At 40.5% G+C, this 22,319-nt stretch overlaps 1 protein-coding gene across 1 annotated transcript; it reads right to left on the bottom strand.

Moving 5' to 3' along the window:
* Positions 1-474: 474 nt before the first annotated feature.
* Positions 475-20,907, bottom strand: LOC111971470 (serine/threonine-protein phosphatase 4 catalytic subunit B). The gene is made up of 9 exons (XM_023998256.2): positions 20,762-20,907; positions 19,995-20,296; positions 19,847-19,898; positions 6,281-6,331; positions 5,965-6,066; positions 5,446-5,619; positions 1,791-1,917; positions 1,458-1,647; positions 475-1,258 (listed from the first exon to the last, which is right to left on the bottom strand). The coding sequence occupies exons 2-9, from the start codon at positions 20,102-20,104 to the stop codon at positions 1,129-1,131; spliced, it is 936 nt and encodes a 311-aa protein (XP_023854024.1). The 5' UTR covers positions 20,105-20,296; positions 20,762-20,907; the 3' UTR covers positions 475-1,128.
* Between the last annotated feature and the right edge of the window lie 1,412 nt (positions 20,908-22,319).

Below are 22,319 nucleotides of genomic sequence, written 5' to 3'. Positions count from 1 at the left end.
CCAGTTACTTTATTTTTGTTTGAGTGTAGGTGCTGTTTAGGATATGCTGAGTAGCATTCAATGTTTTTGAAAACTGAGTTAGAGAAAACACAAGCAAACAGGAAACAGAAATAGCAAACTGAAGAAAAATTATTTTTGCAGTTCATCCTTTACACAACAGTTATACAAAATCTAAGAAAAGAAAAATGTGTAAGAAATTATGCATATGGAAAATTCAACCCAGAAATGGGTTAATTTCCTATATCTGCAGATTAAAATATTCTTTCATCTCCTTTCAAGTATCCCTCCATCTGTAGGACAATGTTCACATTTTCAAATGTAAAAATACTACAAGATCAGAGGGAAGGGCAAATACCAAACAACTCAATGGCGGCGAGAGGGGATAAGAGAAGTTAATAGGAGGGGAGGAAGAAAAGAACGACGTGATGGCCATTGTAAAGAGCTGAAATGGGCACAGATTCATTCGGACCCCCAAAGCAGTCACAACTAGATACTTCATGATCTTCCAACCAAGGCCTGGACAGTATCAGCAGTATGGTAATAGCTCCACCTCATCCTCTGATAGGGTAGGTGGATAGAGGGCTAGGTGGAGTTTCTGCCATATTGCTCACACTGACACAGCTCTTTCATCTCTACAGTGGGGAATCAAGAAGTGTCTAGGGCAGGGTTAGGCAACCCTGGTCCTGGTGTGCGGAAGGCACTTCCTGTTTTTGATTAAACCGACCTGGAAGACCAAATGTGTTGAATTTAGGCAATCACTGAACTGATCAATAAGCTTAGTAGCTCAATGTGGTGCCTTGAGACAATTGTACAGTACCTGCAGCACTCCAGGAACAGGGTTGTCTACCCCTGGTCTAGGGGTCAGTTTGAAACAGAACCAAAAGAGGTTCAAGACACCAGAATCCATCCTAACATAAAGGGCGCGTTCCCCTGCCCAGGCATTGCTGACGCATGCCAGATCTTACAACCCCTGGATAGACATTTTAAGTATCAGCTAACCACATCAAGTTATAGCAATATAGCAGTCGACGACAGTCAATGACGTGGCACGCAACCATTGGTTGATGCATGCAACGTCTGAGCAGGGGAACACGACCAAAGGCTCCATATTCCCTCCAGGGTGAGAGGTCACAGGAAGTAGTCTGCCACTGGCTTTTTGGAGGGAATGCCCCTGGTTTCCTGCGGAGCGGCTTCAAATATGATGAACTCCCTCTGCAGGTGCTCATCCAGCTCCAAGATGGCTGCTACATTACCACATCTGTGTGTTACAGGGGAGGGAGAGAGGGAGCAGAAGAGATAGATGGTTGCTATGGTGACCTAAACATTGCTATAAGCTAACAACATGCATACACAGCAGAGTTTGGCCATAAACTCAGCAGTCCAAATGCAGAATATATAGGACGGGAGAAAAAAACGAAACGACAAGCAAGCAAGAAAAAGATGGACAGGACACAGACCTGTAGCAGTAGTTGGGTGCGGACCACACAGTTAGCACTGTCTCATTGAAGTGCCACTTGTAGCCCTCCATGACCAGCTGGTGGGCCCTGCAGATCATGTGGATGTCATTGGCCGCGTTGAACTGGGCCACCACGTCACTGCCAAACAGGTAGCCCGCCCCCCTCGGGCTCACACCCCACCCTGTGGTGTCTGGGAGAGAGAAACTTGAGTTGCCTCATTCCTTTTCGTTGGTGCATAAATGCTAAAATGTGAGACAGACTTGGTGGAATCTTCACCATCCTGCTTATAGCTACACGTTTTTGGGGTGGAAGGGTTATTTACCAGTATCTTACCTTCTGGGTCAGACCACAGCAGGTCACACATGGGGCCATCGTGAGGCACTTCCTGCTTCCTGTCGATAGTTCTGATCTGGTCCAGAGTTTGAATAGAGGGAGAAAGGCCGCCGTGCACACAGAATATCTACACAATGAGAGAAATAGAGAAAAAATCTACATTGAACAAAAATATAAACACAACATGTTTCATGAGCTGAAATATAAAATCCCTGACATTTTTCATACGCACAAAATGCTTATTTCTCTCAAATGTAGTACACACATTGTTTACATCCCTTTTAGTGAGCATTTCTCGTTTGCCAAGATAATCCATCCACCTGACAGGTGTGGCATATCAAGAAGCCGATTAAACAGCATGACCATTACACAGGTGCACCTTGTGCCGGGGACAATAAAAGGCCACTCTAAAATGTGCAGTTTTGTTACACACCACAATCCCACAGATTAGAGGTTGACCGATTATGATTTTTCAACGCCGATACCGATTATTGGAGGACCAAAAAAAAGCTGATACCGATTAAATCGGCCGATAAAAAAAAAAAAAAAACTTTACATTTGTAATAATGACAATTACAACAATACTGAATGAACACTTATTTTAACCTAATATAATACATCAATAAAATCAATTTAGCCTCAAATAAATAATGAAACATGTTCAATTTGGTTTAAATAATGCAAAAACAAAGTGTTGGAGAAGAAAGTAAAAGTGCAATATGTGCCATGTAGGAACGCTAACGTTTAAGTTCCTTGCTCAGAACATGAGAACATATGAAAGCTGGTGGTTCCTTTTAACATGAGTCTTCAATATTCCCAGGTAAGAAGTTTTAGGTTGTAGTTATTATAGGACTATTTCTCTCTATACCATTTGTATTTCATATACCTTTGAATATTGGATGTTCTTATAGGCACTTTAGTATTGCCAGTGTAACAGTATAGCTTCCGTCCCTCTCCTCGCTCCTACCTGGGCTCGAACGAGGAACACATCGACAACAGCCACCCTCGAAGCAGCGTTACCCATGCAGAGCAAGGGGAACAACTACTCCCAAGTCCCAGAGCGAGTGACGTTTGAAACGCTATTAGCGCACACCCCGCTAACTAGCTAGCCATTTCACATCGGTTACACCAGCCTAATCTCGGGAGTTGATAGGCTTGAAGTCATAAACAGTAGAGCTGCTGGCAAACGCAGTAAAGTGCTGTTTGAATGAATGCTTACGAGCCTGCCTGGTGCCTACCATCGCTCAGTCAGACTGCTCTATCAAATCATAGACTTAATTATAACATAATAACACACAAATACGAGCCGTAGGTCATTAATATGGTCGGATCCGGAAACTATCATCTCAAAAACAAAACATTTATTCTTTCAGTGAAATACGGAACCGTTCCGTATTTTATCTAACGGGTGGCATCCATAAGTCTAAATATTCCTGTTACATTGCATAACCTTCAATGTCATAATTACATAAAATTCTGGCAAATTAGTTCGCAACGAGCCAGGCGGCCCAAACTGTTGCATATACCCTGACTCTGCGTGCAATGAACGCAAGAGAAGTGACACAATTTCACCTGGTTAATATTGCCTGCTAATCTGGATTTCTTTTAGCTAAATATGCAGCTTTAAAAATATATACTTCCGTGTATTGATTTTAAGAAAGGCATTGATGTTTATGGTTAGGTACAGTCGTGCAACGATTGTGCTTTTTTCGCAAATGCGCTTTTGTTAAATCATCCCCCGTTTGGCGAAGTTGGCTGTCTTTGTTAGGAAGAAAGTCTTCACACAGTTCGCAACGAGCCAGGAGGCCCAAACGGCTGCATATACCCTGACTCTGTTGCAAGAGAAGTGACACAAAGAAATTCATGTTATCAGGCAATATTAACTAAATATGCAGGTTTAAAAATATATACTTGTGTATTGATTTTAAGAAAGGCATTGATGTTTATGGTTAGGTACCTTTTTCGCGAATGCGCATCGATTATATGCAACGCAGGACACGCTAGATAAACTAGTAATATCATCAACCATATGTGTAGATTACTGGTGATTATGATTGATTGATTGTTTTTTATAAGATAAGTTTAATGCTAGCTAGCAACTTACCTTGGCTTCTTACTGCATTTGCGTAACAGGCAGGCTCCTCGTGGAGTGCAATGAGAAGCAGGTGGTTAGAGCGTTGGACTAGTTAACCGTAAGGTTGCAAGATTGAATCCTCGAGCTGACAAGATAAAAATCTGTCGTTCTGCCCCTGAACAAGGCAGTTAACCCACCGTTCCTAGGCCGTCATTGAAAATAAGAATGTGTTGTTAACTGACTTGCCTAGTTAAATAAAGGCGTAAAAAAAAAAAAAAAATTAAATACCGATTTCTGATTGTTATGAAAACTTGAAATCGGCCATTCCGATTAATCGGTCGACCTCTACCACAGATGTCTCAAGTTAAGGGAGCGTGCAATTGGCATGCTGACTGCAGGAACATCCACCAGAGCTGTTGCCAGAGAAATGAATGTTCATTTCTCTACCATAAGCCACCTCCAACGTCTAGAGAATTTGGCAGTAGGTCCAACCGGCCTCACAACCGCAGACCATGTGTAAGGCGTTGTGTGGTGCGCAGTTTGCTGATGTCAACGTTTTGAACAGAGTGCCCCATGGTGGCGGTAAGGTTATGGTATGGGCAGGCTTAAGCTATGGATAACAAACACAATAGCATTTTTTATCGATGGCAATTTGAACGCACAGTGACGAGATCCTGAGGCCCAATGTCGTGCCATTCATCCGCAGCCATCACCTCATGTTTCAGCATGATAATCCACAGCCCCATGTAGCAAGGATCTGTACACAATTCCTGGAAGCTGAAAATATCCTAGTTCTTCCATGACCTGCATACAGACATGTTACCCATTAAGCATGTTTGGGATGCTCTGGATCAACGTGTACAACAGCGTGTTCTAGTTCCTGCCAATATCCAGCAACTGCATAGCCATTGAAGAGGAGTGGGACAACATTTCACAGGCCACAATCAACAGCCTGATCAACTCTATGTGAAGGAGATGTTTCGCGCTGAATGAGGCAAATGGCGGTTACAGCAGACACTGACTGGTTCTGATCCACACCCCCAACTTATTTTTTTAAAGGTATCAGTGACCAACAGATGCATATCTGTATTCCCAGTCATGTGAAATCCATAGATTAAGGCCTAATGAATTTATTTCATTTGACTGATTTTCTCATATGAACTGTAACTCTGTAAAACCTTTCAAATCGTTGCATGTTGTGTTTATATTTTTGTTCGGTATAGTTAAGGCCTTATACAATCCAACTCAAGAAACAGGTTTCTTTAAAAACATTCTTCTCAATAAAGCAACAAAACATGTTTGAACCGATGGGTGCAATTGCAATCCAGAGTTACTTGCATTAATTACAGAGGAAAACCTGAGCTAGCAGGAAAGATATAAAGAGGGGAGATTGTCACGAGTCATGCTGTTTTTAGTGAGACTAGCCATCTAGCCTGGTCCCAGATCTATTTGTGCTGTATTATCAACTCCTATGTTCATTGTCACGTCCCTCTTTGGTATGACCATAGGAGTTGGTAAGATGGTACAAATAACAATCAGACAGAAGCAGAGAAATGTGACTGAAGGGGCCGGGGAGCGCACCTTGCCGTCGATGATGGCAGAGAGGGACAGGTAATCAAAGATCTCGGTGCAATATCTCCACACGGTGACCGAGCCGTACTTGCGGAGGCACTCGTCATAGAAGCCGTAGACCTGTGTGATCTGCCGTGACTCGTGGTTCCCTCGGATCAGAGTGATCCTGTCTGGATACCGCACCTGTGGGGGGAGGAAGGGGTAAGTTACTTGTTAGAATGGGTCCTTCAAAGGGACCCTACTGGCCAAAAAGCAAATGAGAGGGGTAGTAGGTCCGACTTTGTCCCATAGAGAGCTCAGGTTAGTAGTGGGGCTAGACACAAAGCGCACACTTCGCACAGTACAATGACAAAGTATAAAAAATGTCCAATTATTGCATTTCCTGAATTTACATAAGTTTAAATTGAACTAACTCCAAACCTGCATAGCATTAGAAACACTACTAGAGGGGGTAAAAGAGGGTCTGAAGAATGAAAACATCTAGCCTCAGAATAATTGAATAGCTCTGATTTGGCTTCTCTCGAGTACCTTGAGTGCTAGGAGCAGCAGGAACGTCTCCACGCTGTAGAAGCCTCGGTCCACAAAGTCACCCATGAAGAGATAGTTTGTCTCCGGAACATCGCCCCCTACCTTGCACACACGCAATCGAAGTGTTAAATAATGACACATCAAAAATGGCACAGCAGAATATGACATGTATGTAAATGACATGGAGTATATGGCATTAAGAAGCAAAATGGTGCATATGTTGAATTTGGAACTGTACAGACACCGCACAAAGAGGCACTGAGAAATCATACAGATGAAATTCAGGAAATACAGACAGAAAGGAGACTGGACTTACTCTAAACAGCTCCTTTAGGTCATAAAACTGTCCATGAATATCCCCACACACCTGTGATAGAAAATAAGAGTTGTAGGGAGTTAAAGGGAAACAATTCAGGAAGTAAAGCTGAGCAAACATGTATTCAATTCACTAATACTAAACATGTGCTTCTAAAATAGAAAAATCTATATTTTTTGTATTTTGATCTTGAACAACGTTTATTAGAGGTATGGGTAGCGGCATCTTGAATTGCCAGTGTAACAACTGACGCCAATGTGTCATTGGTAGGCGTGAGCAAATTGTGAGTTTTGGCGTTGAGACAAAGTGAATGCGGCCACTGGGAGGTGCCGTGCCTCTACTGGACCTGAAAGGTTTCTCAACTTTGACAGCTCTGTCATTGAGATCAGGACAACAATATTAAGGTATGAAACTGTATACAATTCGCCTTAATGTTGGTAATTATATGTACATTTTAGCGTATTTTTTTCCAATTGATGAGTCAGTGAAATTAAATGTTGACAAGCCGAGTAGACAATCAGCCAAAATGAGGCAAAGTATCTAACTAGCCAGTGTACTTGATTTAGCTCGTCTTGTCTTTTTTATGTAAATGGTTTCATTGATAACTACAAACTAAAATACTTCTATTGACAATTTGAAGAGCATTTGTCATTAGGTATGAGCGAGACCTAGCTAACACAAACTGGCAAATGATTAAGTTAGATATGAAGAAGTGTTGCATGGTATACCAGTACCACAGTAATGTCACGGTACCAAAACGTCATGATACCAACATTTTAGAATACCATAGTACCGTTTCATATGATACTATGACATTTTTCAGCCCTACTGATCTAAAGAACCCGCTGGCACCTGTTATAATTTTTTAAAATAAATTCTGTAAAAAAAAAATGTAAGCAACAGCAACAAGTCTCTTGTTAGCACCGGTCCAATAATGTCCCCTTCACTTTCATATGTGGCAGCTGTAATCCGCCAGCCGCATCCCATTCCAGCTATCAATCACCAGCTTCTCTCCATCCGCTCTTCCTGCGCATCTATTCCTCAGTTTTTAAAATATAATCTAGCCGTGATGGCGAGGGGGGATGCAGACACTGATCAGTCTTCTGTTGTTACATTTGTACATTTGATACATTGGAGCAGCATGCAGAGCGAGCAAAATTGATAGGTCTACATTCTATATAATTTCATCCCTGGTATATCCAAGAGCACAGGACAGTCTGATAGGCTTTGCAAAGGGTTAAAAAAATATGACTCACATTACTGGAGCAACCTTTAATTCTTCCTGCGCAATTTCGCACGCATTTGATATAATTTCACAAACCATGTCACTGGCTGGGCTGTTTTAAACTAATCCCGGGCCATTGTTCAGTCAAGTTACCTAGGTAGCTAACAACCTGGTAACTTGACAGTAGGTCTAGGCATATTTGATTTGCACAGGAAGAAAGGAAAAGGGTCTACTACTCATGAGATGTGATTCAAAAGGTAGGATTCATATAGGCCTAATGTAAGATTAAACTAACAAAAATCTCTCTCTTTCTGGTGCTCCTTACATTGTTTGGTGCCTAACGTTTTTAAAGTTGGGAGCAGTGAGTATGTGTTTATGAGGGAGACAGAATGTGTGAGGGAGGGAGAGTATGTGTAAGTCTTAACTGAAGAGTAAAAGTTTAATTAAGTGTTTTCCCCTTACTGCCACAATGACATGCAGATCATTATGCATGTATATTCCGTCATCCCATTCCTCCAGCCAAATCACAGGCAGGCCTTTGCAAATATGAGCAAATTAGTCATTCTATGCAGTATTCTATTATACAGTGAACAGTGTGAAGTTAAATTAAATATGTTGTATTGTGTAGAAGTGTGAATATCAGTGACAGATTTTTTTGTATAGCACATGCGTTTAGAAAACGGGAACAAGTGTGGGAAATGGGGCGAACAGGACACTAAGCCACTATTTCATCAAATTGTGAAAAACTCAACACAGGTTAATGAGAAAGGTGTGCTTGAAAGGATGCACATAACTCTGCAATGTTGGGTTGTATTGGAGAGAGTCTGTCTTAAATCATTTTCAACACAGTCTGTGCCTATATTTAGTTTTCATGCTAGTGAGTGCCGAGAATCCACTCTCACATAGGTACTGGTTGCAAAGGGCATCAGTGTCTTAACAGTATCGATTTGCCAAGGCAGGATACTCTGAGCGCAACCCTATCCAGAAATCTGGCAGTGGCTTCTGCTTAAATTCAATTTTCACAGAACCGACTGTTGCAAAGAGGCTCTCTTGTTCAGATATCGGTAAATGGACTGGAGGCAGGGCATGAAAGGGATAACGAATCCAGTTGTTTGTGTCGTTCGTTTCGGAAAAGTACATGTGTAATTGCGCACCCAGCTCACTGAGGTGCTTCGCTATATCACATTTGACATTGTCCATAAGCTTGAGTTGATTTGCACACAAAAAATCATACAATGATGGAAAGATCTGTGTGTTGTCCTTGTTAATGCAGACAGAAAAGAGCTCCAACTTCTTAATCATAGCCTCAATTTTGTCCCGCACATTAAATATAGTTGCGGAGAGTCCCTGTAATCCTAGTCACATTCAGTGGAAAAAAAACATCACCCAGATAGGCCAGTTGTGAGAGAAACTCATCATCATGCAAGCAGTCAGACAAGTAAAACTTATGGTCAGTAAAGAAAACTTTAAGCTCGTCTCTCAATTTTTTTTAAACGTGTCAATACTTTGCCCCTTGATAACCAGCGCACTTCTGTAGGTTGTAAAAGTGTTACATGGTCGCTGCCCATATCATTGCATAATGCAGAAAATACACGGGAGTTCAGGGGCCTTGCTTTAACAAAGTTAACCATTTTCACTGTAGCGTCCAAAACATCTTTCAAGCTGTCAGGCATTCCCTTGGCAGCAATGTCCTCTCGGTGAATGCTGCAGTGTACCCAAGTGGCATCGGGAGCAACTGCTTGCACGCACGTTACCACTCCACTATGTCTCCCTGTCATGGCTTTTGTGCCATCAATACAGATACCAACGCAGCTTGACCACCAAAGTCCATTTGATGTCACAAAGCTGTCCAGAACATTAAAAATATCCTCTCCTGTTGTCCTGGTTTCCAGTGGTTTGCAGAAGAGGATGTCTTCCTTAATTGACCCCCAATAAACATAACGGACATACAGTTGAAGTTAGAAGTTTACATACACTTAGGTTGGAGTCAACCACTCCACAAATTTCTTGTTAACAAACTATAGTTTTGGGAAGTCGGTCAGGACATCTACTTTGTGCACGACAAGTAATTTATCCAACAATTGTTTACAGACAGATTATTTCATTTATAAATCATTGTATCACAATTCCAGTGGGTCAGAAGTTTACATACACTAAATTGACTGTGCCTTTAAACAGCTTGGAAAATTCTAGAAAATTATGTCATGGCTTTAGAAGCTTCTGATAGGCTAATTGACATAATTTGAGTCAATTGAAGGTGTACCTGTGGATGTATTTCAAGGCCTATCTTCAAACTCAGTGCCTCTTTGCTTGACATCATGGGAAAATCTAAATAAATCAGCCAAGACCACAAATGAAAAATTGTAGACCTCCACAAGTCTGGTTCAAATCCTTGGGAGCAATTTTCAAACGCCTGAAGGTACCACGTTCATCTGTACAAACAATAGTACGCCAGTATAAACACCATGGGACCACGCAGCCGTCATACCGCTCAGGAAGGAGACGCGTTCTGTCTCCTAGAGATGAACATACTTTGGTGCGAAAAGTGCAAATCAATCCCAGAACAACAGCAAAGGATCTTGTGAAGATGCTGGAGGAAAGAAGCACAAATATATCTATATCCACAGTAAAACGAGTTCTATATCGACATAACCTGAAAGGCCGCTCAGCAAGGAAGAAGACACTGCTCCAAAACCGCCATTAAAAAGCCAGACTACGGTTTGCAACTGCACATGGTGACAAAGATGGTACTTTTTGGAGAAATGTCCTCTGGTCTGATGAAACAAAAATAGAACTGTTGGCCATAATGACCATCGTTATGTTTGGAGGAAAAAGGGGGAGGCTTGCAAGCCGAAGAACACCATCCCAACCGTGAAGCACGGGGGTGGCAGCATCATGTTGTGGGGGTGCTTTGCTGCAGGAGGGACTGGTGCACATCACAAAATAGATGGCTTCATGAGGGAGGGAAATGTATGTGGATATATTGAAGCAACATCTCAAGACATCAGTCAGGAAGTTAAAGCTTGGTCACAAATGGGTCTTCCAAATGGACAATGACCCCAAGCATACTTCCAAAGTTGTGGCAAAATGGCTTAAGGACACAAATCAAGGTATTGGAGTGGCCATCACAAAGCCCTGACCTCAATCCTTAAGAACATTTGTGGGCAGAACTGAAAAAGCGTGTGGCGAGCAAGGAGGACTACAAACCTGACTCAGTTACACCAGCTCCGTGAGGAGGAATGGGCCAAAATTCACCAAACTTATTGTGGGAAGCTTGTTGGAAGGCTACCCAAAACATTTGACCTAAGTTAAACTATTTAAAGGCAATGCTACCAAATACTAATTGAGTGTATTTAAACTTCTGACCCACTGGAATGTGATGAAAGAAATAAAAGCTGAAATAAATAATTCTTTCTACTATTATTCTGACATTTCACATTCTTAAAATTAAGTGGTGATCCTAACTGACCTAAACAGGGAATTTTTACGAGGATTAAATGTCAGGAATTGTGAAAAACTGAGTCTAAATGTATTTGGCTAAGGTGTATGTAAACTTCCGACTTCAACTGTATACCAGGAGCTGTAACAGGAGCTGTGCCAGGCCCGCCACGTCTGTTGACTCATCCAGCTGTAACGCAAAGAATTCACTGGCTTGTATCGAAGCAGTACTTGTTTCAAAACATCGTCTGCCATGTCACTGATGCATCATGAAACAGTTGTTTGATGAAGTCTTTGTCTGTACAGTTTTTGGCCTTTCCCCCGCTTTGTCCCAGGTCAAATCCACGGCAGCAGGAAGAATAAAGTCCTCCACAATAGTATGGGGCTTGCCTGTCCTAGCCACTCGGTAGCTCACCATATAAGACGCTTCTAGCCCCGTCTTATTAATGGTATCTGTTGCTTTTATACATGTCTTACTACTCGAAAGTCGTCAATTCTCACTCAAAATTCCTGTGGCTTATTTTTCAAATAGGCATGTTTAGTTTCTAAATGTCTGCACAAGTGTGAAGGTTTCATTGAGTTGTGAGAGTACTTTTGCACATATAACACACTGTGGCTGAGGAAAGGCACTGCTCCCAATATAAGTGTACCCCAAATCTATGTAGTTCTCATCATATTTGCGCCTCTTCGATGGTCCAACATCCCTGTCTGTTGTTCTGTGCTTTCCTGGGTAAGGGGGCAGTAGCTCTTCGGCTGCATCAGATTCACAACTGTCAGTGTCCATGCTAGCTGGGCTAGAAACAAACATAGAATTACTGATGCTAGCATTGGATGTGCTTGTGTAAGCAGAACAACTTGTGTTGTCAACAGGTGCAGGTGTAGTACTGCTGGTAGTAGCAGTACTACCAGTAGAGCTGGTATGTGTATCCATGGACACGGGCCTTACTTTTAACCATTTATTTATTTTAGAGCAAACAGAATGAGCAGCAGCTACATTTGGCTACATACGGACCGTTAGTGAAATTCCCGCGAGACAGTAACAGTTAATGTGATTGGATGTTCATTATTTGACTAGGCTACCTGTATTTGACATTGTGTTGTTATTTCGCTCAACACTAGATGGTATAACTTTATTTTTGGCAGTGAAACAAAGCTACTCAGGCGAGGAAAAAAAACTCACCCAAATGCATAGCCACGTTGGAAAATCTAAATGGGCTGTTTGAAAATGTGAATCACATTTTTATTTGGCGTACCCCCGATGGCATTGCGCGTACCCCGCCTTAGATCATGTATTTTCAGGCTTGCGAAGCAACTGCTTTTTATCCCTCTCAATCCTGTGTTCCCTCCTCTCTGTCTCAGTGTCTTGCTCCGCACAGACCGGACAAGTTTAAGCGGGTGTGCAATGGAGTATGGTCATTGCAGTTAGTTAAGCACAGAAAACGTGGTAATTATGTAGAATATTGGCCTGTTGGAAACTACAACTCCCTACTACATTGCACAGTTCAGGCTTGATCTGATTTCGCTCTACAGAAACTGCACATCGAGCTTACAGAAAAACAAGTCTGCCCTTTCCATAGTGGGGTCATACTAGTTTGTAGCCCAAACAGTTTGGACGCTACAGACAGAATTTGGCATATCGTCGGTACTGACTTCAGACGAGTCCCGTGTGGCTTCTGGGGGTCGTAAGAGCAAAACAGTGAACACCATAGTGCTCCTGAGAGTCTCATCTTTCCGTTGTGGTAATATTACCGTTTGGACGCTATAGAGGTTTTCGTGAAGAGAGCAATTTTCGGGATGTCTCCTGTTCTGACAAACAGCCCTGTAGCTCTGCCACTTTCCACCGCAGATGTGGAAGGCCGATAGGCGGATGTGTTGGAATGAGACGCAGCCCATACAAAAGAAAACTGATATCTCTAGCTTAAACTGAAGGATTTGGATGGGAATTTGTGTATTATGTTAATTTGAATGACTCACTGGTGTGTAAATAGATTTAAGGATTATGGACTATCAAATATTAAATGATGTTACATGTTCTCAAATGTTAAGAGGGAAAACCTTTGGAGAATAAAATGTAACTGTCACCTTGCAAGCCGATTGATAACTTGTACAACTCCCTTCCATTCACGGTTCCATTTTTAATGTGCTGAAGGGTCTTCGCTACTTGGGGAGGACGAGATTGAAATGGACAAGCAGGAGGAAGTTTGAACCACCACGTGATACTGCTGCGTCTACCAAGATTTTTGACTGGAAGGTAACTGTCAATGATTATTGTTGTGTACTATTAGGCCTACAGTGGCTTCGGAATGTATTCAGACCCCTTGAATTTTTCCACTTGTTACATTCCAGCCTTATTCTAAAATGTATAAAAGTTTTTTTCCCTCAAGCTACACACAATACCCCATAATAACAAAGCAAAAACAGGGTTTTAGAAATGTTTGCTAATTTATAAAAAATAAAAAACAGAAATATTACACATACATAAGTATTCAGAGCCTTTACTCAGTACTTTGTTGAAGCACATTTGACAGCGATTACAGCCTCAAGCCTTCTTGGGTATGACGTTACAAGCTTGGCACACCTGTATTTGGGGAGTTTCTCCCATTCTTCTCTGCAGATCCTCTCAAGCTCTGTCAGGTTGGATGGGAGGTGTTGCTGCACAGCTATTTTCAGGTCTCTCCAGAGATGTTCGATCAGGTTTAAGTCTGGGCTCTGGTTGGGACACTCAAGGACATTCAAAGACTTGTCCCGAAGCCAATCCTGCGTTGTCTTGGCTGTGTGCTTAGGGTCATTGTCCTGTTGGAAGGTGAACCTTTGCCCCAGTCTGAGGTCCTGAGAGCTCTGGAGCAGGTTTTCATCAAGGATCTCTCTGTACTTCGCTCTGTTCATCTTTGCCCCGATCCTGACTAGTCTCCCTGCCCCTGAAAAACAACCCCACAGCATGATTCTGCCACCACCATGCTTCACCGTAGGGATGGTGCCAGGTTTCCTCCAGAAGAATCTTGCTTCTCATGGTCTGAGAATCTTTAGGTGCCTTTTGGCAAACTTCAAGCGGGCTGACATGTGCCTTTTACTGAGGAGTGGCTTCCGTCTGGCCACTCTACCATTTAGGCCTGATTGGCGGAGAGCTGCAGAGATGGTTGTGCTTCTGGAAGGTTCTCCCATCTCCACAGAGGAACTCTGGAGCTCTGTCAGAGTGACCATCAGGTTCTTGGTCACCTCCCTGACCAAGGCACTTCTCCCCCGATTGCTCAAATTGGCCAGCTCTAAGAAGAGTCTTGGTGGTTCCAAACTTCTTCCATTTAAGAGAGATGGAGGCCACTATGTCCTTTGGGAACTTCAATGCTGCAGAAATGTTTTGGTACCCTTCCCCATATATGTGCCTCGACACAATCCTGTCTTGACAATTCCTTCGACCTCATGGCTTGGTTTTTGCTCTGACATGCACTGTCAACTGTGGGACCTTACATAGACAGGTGTGTGCCTTTCCAAATCATGTCCAATCAATCGAATTTACCACAGGTGGACTCCAATCAAGTTGTAGAAACACCTCAAGGATGATCAATGGAAACAGGATGCACCTGAGCTCAATTTCAAATCTCATAGCAAAGGGTCTGAATACTTATTAAATAACTAAAAACAAAAATACCTTATTTACATAAATTTGCACACATTTCTGGAAACCTGTTTTTGCTTCGTCATTATGGGGTATTGTGTGTCGATTGCTGAGGATTTTGTATATGTTTTATTCATTTTAGAATAAGGCTGTAACGTAACAAAATGTGGGGAAAGTCAAGGGTCTGAATACTTACCGAAGGCACTGTATATATAAACTAGGTCCAAGGTTATTTTTATACTCACTCACTTGCTCTCTATGACACTGTGGTGCACTGTCAGCTCTCAGACATATCTGAGAAGGAAGACACTATAGACATGTCACCTGTGTACCAGGCAGTCAATAGTTGAACCCACGGTAAAAAGGATAGGCAGGGGCTGGAAAGACTGGACAACATGCTGCTGAGGCTGCAAACAGGGCTGAGGGACAATCACACAGGACTCATACATAGATATACAACACCAGTCAAAAGTTTGGACACATTTGTTAAACAGATCAAAAAAGTGGTTACTTTTGGTTACTACATGATTCCATGTGTTATTTCATCGTTTTGATGTCTTCACTATTATTCTACAATGTAGAAAATAGTAAAAATAAAGGAAAACCCTTGAATGAGTAGATGTTCAAACTTTTGACTGGTACTGTACATACCATACATAGGTAATATTAAAAGGGACTCCTAGTCATCACCCAATAGCTCAGATTGTCACTGGTCATTTCCCCTTTCTTGCATGCTTTTAATTTGTTCCCATTTTGACTCTTCGTGTATTAGGCTATAGGCCTAAGAAGAAATTTAAGTTGTAAAAGCCAATTGTTATTATATGCCTTATTCTTATAATATTTTGTATTCCAGTTAAATTTTGATGATAATATCCCTGAGATTAGTGTTTTATATAATGTTATGGTTATGACAGCATGATATAACTTGCACTTTATTTTCTGGGTGGAATGAGATCATGTATTCCCCTAACCTTATTCTTTCCATAAAGTTATTGTTTTATTTATATTACTTGTGTGTGTCTTTCCTTATCAAATGTAAGACTAAATGCAATTTGTAATATGTTTTGGTGCATATATGTATTTACTATATTATGCAAATAAAGTGTCTGATCACAGAACATTCCATAAAATTCTAGAAAAATACCACCAGTCATTAAAACAGCTGTCACTCATTCACAGTAAATAGTAGTACTATTCTGATTTCAGATTATCAATCCTTACAAAACAAGGAAGACTCACTATACTATTAAGTGTTTATCTTAATTAGGAAGTTGTGTAAATGGCAGTTGTTTGGGAAAAAGGTGTTTAAGATGTATAACACAGGCAATTTTTTGATTGACATATCATTTCAAAGGGCTGTTTCTCAGCTTCCAAAATATGTATCATGTTTTCATAAATGGTTTGACACCAGCAAAGTATGGCTCATTAATATACGCAGGGGTCATGATTAGGACTGTGGCGGTCGCGAAATTTCGTCAGCCGGTGAAATCCATGCAATATAGCCTATACCTTCACAAAATATCCATTATTTATTTTATACAGGTCTAAAGAAGCATGAAATGAAGAAAATTGTCGATTTCAGAAGAAAATAATAGCATATTCTGAGTTGTCCTTATGTTAGGTCCTGATGTGGCTATGTCAAATGGCAGTGGGCTACAATAGTTAATTTGCTTATAATTACGTGGCATTAATTGATATTATTTTATAGTATGAAGAATACAATTGAACAAAGCTGAATAAAATATAAATATTTTCTCCAAACGATTTGAGGGAGTGTGCACATGTGGCTATTCTATGTTGAGCGGCTAACAAAGAAATAGTTACTCCTATATGCTTAATTTAGAGTTATTAATGTAACTTTAGTTGTTCTACAAACGTTGGGCTATATGTTTTGATTTTTAATACATTGTAAGGCTGCATGATGAGACGCTAATGATGATTTGAAAAAAGTTACTTGAAAAGGCATGAGGTCTACTTTGTTTTTTGCGCAGGCTGTACACACTCCAATAGTCTCTCATTCACAATTTGACAAGCACTAGAAAATAAATCAATGCATATTGAAGATATTGGATGAACTGTGCACATTTATTTTTTGAAAGCCAACAAGATGAGCAGGCCTAACAAACAGCAAAAGCACTAGCCTGTCAATCTACTATTCCCCATAGTACAAAAGTCAACCTATTCTATTCTGTGCGAGAAATAAATATTCCACACAGTCTGAGACAGTTGTGGGATGCGATAGATCCCAAATGAATACAACCAACTCATCAAAAAACCTTTTTATGCAATGTGAGGCAACAGATCATAACGTTTAACTTACACTATTTCTTCACATTATAAGCTCAGAAATTAGCACATGGTAGTAGGATATAAGCGCAATTGTTCCATTAGCGGAAAACACCATTATGAAAAGTGACCGCAAATGCAATTATGCATGTAATGGTAAAAATGATTTCCTCCAAACTTAAAACTCACTCGCAGCTTATATATAAGCTATATTTATATATATATATATATATATAGATATAGATATATATGCCAGATAGGCTCTACACCCCTTGTAAAGCAGTTGCAAAAAAAGGCATTGTTTCTTATGCTGGGTATCATTCACAAGTGATGGGCTAATATTGTCACCCATCAAACTATTCTTGATTTAATATTGTCTTTACATATAGTAAATAATATATGTGTGACATTTTCTTTGATTTAGAAAGGTTCATGATAATGGTCCAGTCTCGAAACAGGGGCACTGGGAAAAAATACATGTAATCTATGCACTTAAATACGGAACGTTTTTCCACGTGGTTTATTTCATGCCAGGTAGGCTGTACTCATGTTGTAAATATAAGTAATGTGCTTAACCCTCCTGTTATGTTGCAGGTCAATTTGACCCATTTCCACTTTTGAGTTGTCTAAAATACTAGTTAACCTCCCTTTCTCTCCATGAAATTAAAGGACTTTTCCTCATTTAGGGTCATGAATCTAACTTCAAAATTTGGACACACTAATGTGTTGTGGAATGTCTGTGTAGATTTTGTATACAAACATGACGTTGTGGATCCTTTTGACCCAGAGGCTTTCATGTGTATAGATATTGGCACAGGTCCAAAATAAACAAGTGTCTTTGTATTTTGTTTTCACTGGTTCTGGTTGCACTATTATAACTATGTTTGGGTGAAAAGGAGTTTCGCAAGGTAATCCTTCTCAGTGCGAGAGCAGCAGATCTCTGACACAGACACTCAAAAATTATCGCCAAAAGATTTTCAGTCAATGAAGCCTTATCACAAATGCTGGACTGTGACAGTGAAATAGAATAAGAGGTTTCAAAGACAGAGGATATTTCAGAGATAGAGGACAATGCTGTTGATGACCCAGATTGTGAATTTTTCTTTGGTGAAGAGGAGGAGTCTGCTATACCATCCCCTCCATCAGATGAGAGAGAGAGAGAGCACGCAACAACCATCATCCAGAGAAGAGAGGACATGGAGGTCTAAAATGGTAATATAGAATGGTCACTGTCCCCACAATGAAGTCAAGGTAGGACTGTCAGCTTCCAATGTAATCAAAATTGTTCCAGGGCCCCCCTCACAAAGACAGTAAAACCAGCAGTGTAGAATGCAATAAATACATCTGCAGGAAGTGTTCAACATTTAGGGAGAAAGACTGAAGGGATCATTTTGACCAATAGGGTCAAATCACACCACAATAACACAAATCACAAGTGTTACTGGAAAATACAACAAAAAATGTACACTTGGGGAAACTGAAAATGCTTGCTGTGAGAAAGGAAATATGTCAAACAAATAGTTCTTAAATGTTGAGTTTTAAAAAAATCAAATGTTCTTGTATTTCTTCTTTCTGAAAGGTCTGACAAGACTAAATAAAGTTTTGGCTGTTTTAACTTGATTATTTGACTGTCTTGAGCGTGTTTAAACTGTCCGGGTCAATCTGACCCATACCACAATGAACATAATTTATTTTCAGCAAAGCACAAGGGTTAATATTAGGAAAGTTGAATAATAAATATAGTAGGCCTAGCCTATAGAAAGCTGATGGATCCTCTTTTTATTAGCGGTCATCAACATGTTTTCTCCTGCAATTGCATAACCTATATAAATGTTGCGCAACATGAGCTCATGGGCTCTCATTAAGTGTTAGATTAGATTTTCGAATACATTTGCATTGATGTCAGAGCGATTAGAGGGACAAGAGTGCTGAGTACCAGGCAGTTAGCAAGTTTGGTGGGCTACTAAATGAACAGCAGCATCAGAGCTTGGAAAAGCCTAATTACCGTGACTAAGCGGTCATGTGGAATTTGACTGGCGGTGTGCCGGTAATGCGTTCCCCGCAAAGCCCTAGCCATGATCTCAGTCAATTCTGGAGTTTCAAAACTCTCCTACTGATGATGCAACAATGCCAATATGGCGAATTACAATTAAGGCTGGTTTACAGTCTGTCTATCTACATGTCTGTAGACAATTGTCTTAGGGACATCATGAACATTCTATTGTCATCCGACATCGAACTTTATACTTATGAAAAAGTATTAACACAAAACAGCCTCTGCATGACAACAGCAGCCCGGTGCTCCAAATAGCATACTTTCTCTATTTTAAGACCAATATATCCATCTGTTTAAAAATGAATTCAGTAAATGTCAATCTAGCAAGCCAGGCAACTAAAAGCAATTTTCTAAACAATGTTTTGGTTCGTTGTCTAGCCAGTTCAAATAATGATCAGAGTATAGCTGACAACGTCTAAACTTGAGTTACTTCTTATCATTATTACAGAAAAGTAAACCCACAACAACAATTATTTACAAGGTAATGGCGAGCTTACAGAAAATAGCTTACTGCCACAGTGTGACGAAATAAAAGTAGGTCATTCTCATTCTGAGAATTTTAGAACTGCATCATCTGGTCACAGGAGGATTTGGTCTGGTTGCTGTGACAGTACGGTAACCACGACAACAGACATTGCGACAGTGCTGCACGGCAAGGAAACAGACAGTCGCAGTGACAGACTACAGACATTCCACCAAGTATAAATTAAATGTTTTGACCAGCGACACTTGTTGCATAATTGCCTACAAACATGTTGTTAGACCAAGTATAAACTGGCCTTTACAGTTAGCTGGTGTTCTAAAGCCTAGCGTTTCCATTCCCCTAATGTATTCAGCCATCCAACATTACACATGTAACAAGAGGGATCCGATTGGGAAGTGCAAATAATGGCAGTCTAGGCAGATCTACGAAGTAATCAAGATGTCTTCTATTCTGAAAATACTCACTGTAACTGGAGAGTCCACCCTCTGTACGTTACTCTCCTCTACCAGAATCTCCCTGTAACACAAACACAAGCAGACGACAGGCTTAGTGATTAAGATTTTGGAAGTATCAGGAATGTTAACGTAATATGGCCTGTGTATGTTTAATTACCTGGCCTTGGCGCACAGTGCTTTGACTTCATTTTCCTTGATGAGTTCACAGCGCCTAAGTTGTTCTATCTGTCTGTCCAGATCACTGATGTCCCCCATTGTCACACACATATGGAGCGAGAGGCTCACACACAATCCTCACTCTGGGGTCTGGAGGAGTCTCCTACAGAGCCTCGCAAACACAGGGTGTGTATACTTCACACACAGTCACCCTGGTCCGGGAACACACAAACACACTCTCTAGCTGTTCAGGCCGTTCTAGTCACAAAGAGAGAGCGGCAGATTGGTGCAATAGAGAGGGATCTATGAAAGATATAATATATGACATGTTTTAGAGCATGATTACATTAACACATTGTTATATGTCCGTTCTGTTCAGTCTGAGAGCTTCAAATAGTGGAAATCCCAATAAACTAACTAGCTTATAGCTAGCTAACGTTACTAGCGAAGTTAGTTAGCATGAAGTGAGTTCAACACTAACATAACGTTAGTTAATTGGTAACGTTAACTCAGTCGGCTAGTTGGCTGGTCTTTTCATTAAGGTTGGTATTATGGGTATATTTGTGTTAATATTTAATACCCAGATAGATATCTTCTCTACCACGCACTGCGTTGTTAGCATTAGCTAACTAGTTAGCTAACAATCTCGGCCCGTTCATCAAGTAGTACGAAATGCTAACGTTGCTTAGCTAGCCAATTTAGCTTGCTAGCTAGCTGTTACCAATGTTTTCTAGTCGAAACGGCGTAATCCAAAACTAACATAAATACCTTTGAATATTGTGGAAGAAGAACTCGAGATACATACATATAGCTGTTTTATTCCACGTAAAAGCAATTTTTTTCCGCTCCAAAAGGGTTATTATCTTTTTTCACCGGTTCACCAAACCACAGCCGGACGGGCTCTGTCTGCAACTTCCGCTGTCGGGGACGCGCATTTCGTAGTCATGAAACGGGAGGGGAATTTTCAGTTTTTAAGCAAATATCCTACAGTTTGACATGGCTATTGCTGTCTTCTTATGGTCAAACATTATAACAAAATCAATGGGGGCCTGACTGTCTACATATCTTTTCTACAACAGCGTCATTTCGCAAAATAATATGCTGCATCATCTGGATATGTATGTAACAAAAGTTCAACATTCAACTTCTGCTACCATTTCTGTCATGCTGTCTATGAATACAATTTGACGCATACGTTCGATAAATTCAAGGTATGCACCACACCAAACGCACTGCAAATGCCTCTGCAACGCAATCCTGCAAGGCAAACGCAGTGTTTCGTTGGAAACGTATGTAATTATTGTGTACCAAAATGCAATGATGCTGTCGAAGCGTTTACATTGAAAGCGTTTTTCCAATCCTGAAAATGTCAAATAATAACAATATTAATTGACTATGCACAAACAATTTTATCCCCATTGATGTACACAAACCCTAAATTGCTAATGCTATGTATTGGCCAATGAGAGGCTTTGAATCCATTTGCACTCCCCAGAAGGAGCAGTCCTCTATAAGATGAATGGAATTCTACAGTATTTCAATTTAATGTTTCAAGGACAATATTATATGTATTTAAGTATTTTTTGTTGTTGTAGTGGGGACACTAAAATTAGTACTTTAAAAAAATGTATACTTTAAGGAAAATGTTTTCATAAATTTTTTTCATTTTTATGTTTAGCTCACATAATATACTGAATAAAAATATAAATACATTTAATGGAGTTGTTGCATGTTGCGTTTAAGGAAATCAGTCAATAAATAAATTAGGCCCTAATCTATGGACTTCACGACTGAGAATACAGACAGATATGCATCTGTTGGTCACAGATACAGTTGAAGTTGGAAGTTTACATACACTTAGGTTGGAGTCATTAAAACACGTTTTTCAACCACTCCACAAATTTCTTGTTAACAAACTATAGTTTTGGCAAGTCGGTTAGGACATCTACTTTGTGCATGACACAAGTAATTTTTCAACAATTGTTTACAGACAGATTATTTCACTTATAATTCACTGTATCACAATTCCAGTGGGTCAGAAGTTAACATACACGAAGTTGACTGTGCCTTTAAACAGCATGGAAAAGTCCAGAAAATGATGTCATGGCTTTAGAAGCTTCTGAAAGGCTAATTGACATCATTTGAGTCAATTGGAGGTGTACCTGTGGATGTATTTCAAAGCCTACCTTCAAAGTCAGTGCCTCTTTGCTTGACATCATGGGAAAATCTAAATAAATCAGCCAAGACCACAAATGAAAAATTGTAGACCTCCACAAGTCTGGTTCATCCTTGGGAGCAATTTTCAAACGCCTGAAGGTACCACGTT

Source organism: Salvelinus sp. IW2-2015, linkage group LG13 (assembly GCF_002910315.2).
Source record: "Salvelinus sp. IW2-2015 linkage group LG13, ASM291031v2, whole genome shotgun sequence".
Classification (NCBI taxonomy): domain Eukaryota; kingdom Metazoa; phylum Chordata; class Actinopteri; order Salmoniformes; family Salmonidae; genus Salvelinus; species Salvelinus sp. IW2-2015.
Note: the sequence above shows the minus strand (reverse complement) of the source record. Positions and strands in the feature narration are given on the sequence as shown.

Excerpts from the sequence above, each read along its gene's own strand:
- LOC111971470 (XM_023998256.2), bottom strand. The coding sequence starts at position 20,104 with ATGTGTGTGACAATGGGGGACATCAGTGATCTGGACAGACAGATAGAA. Across the intron at positions 1,648-1,790 it reads GCTGTGGTCTGACCCAGAAG|ACACCACAGGGTGGGGTGTG; the intron begins GTAAGATACTGG and ends TCTCTCTCCCAG. Across the intron at positions 1,259-1,457 it reads GCACCCAACTACTGCTACAG|ATGTGGTAATGTAGCAGCCA; the intron begins GTCTGTGTCCTG and ends TGTAACACACAG.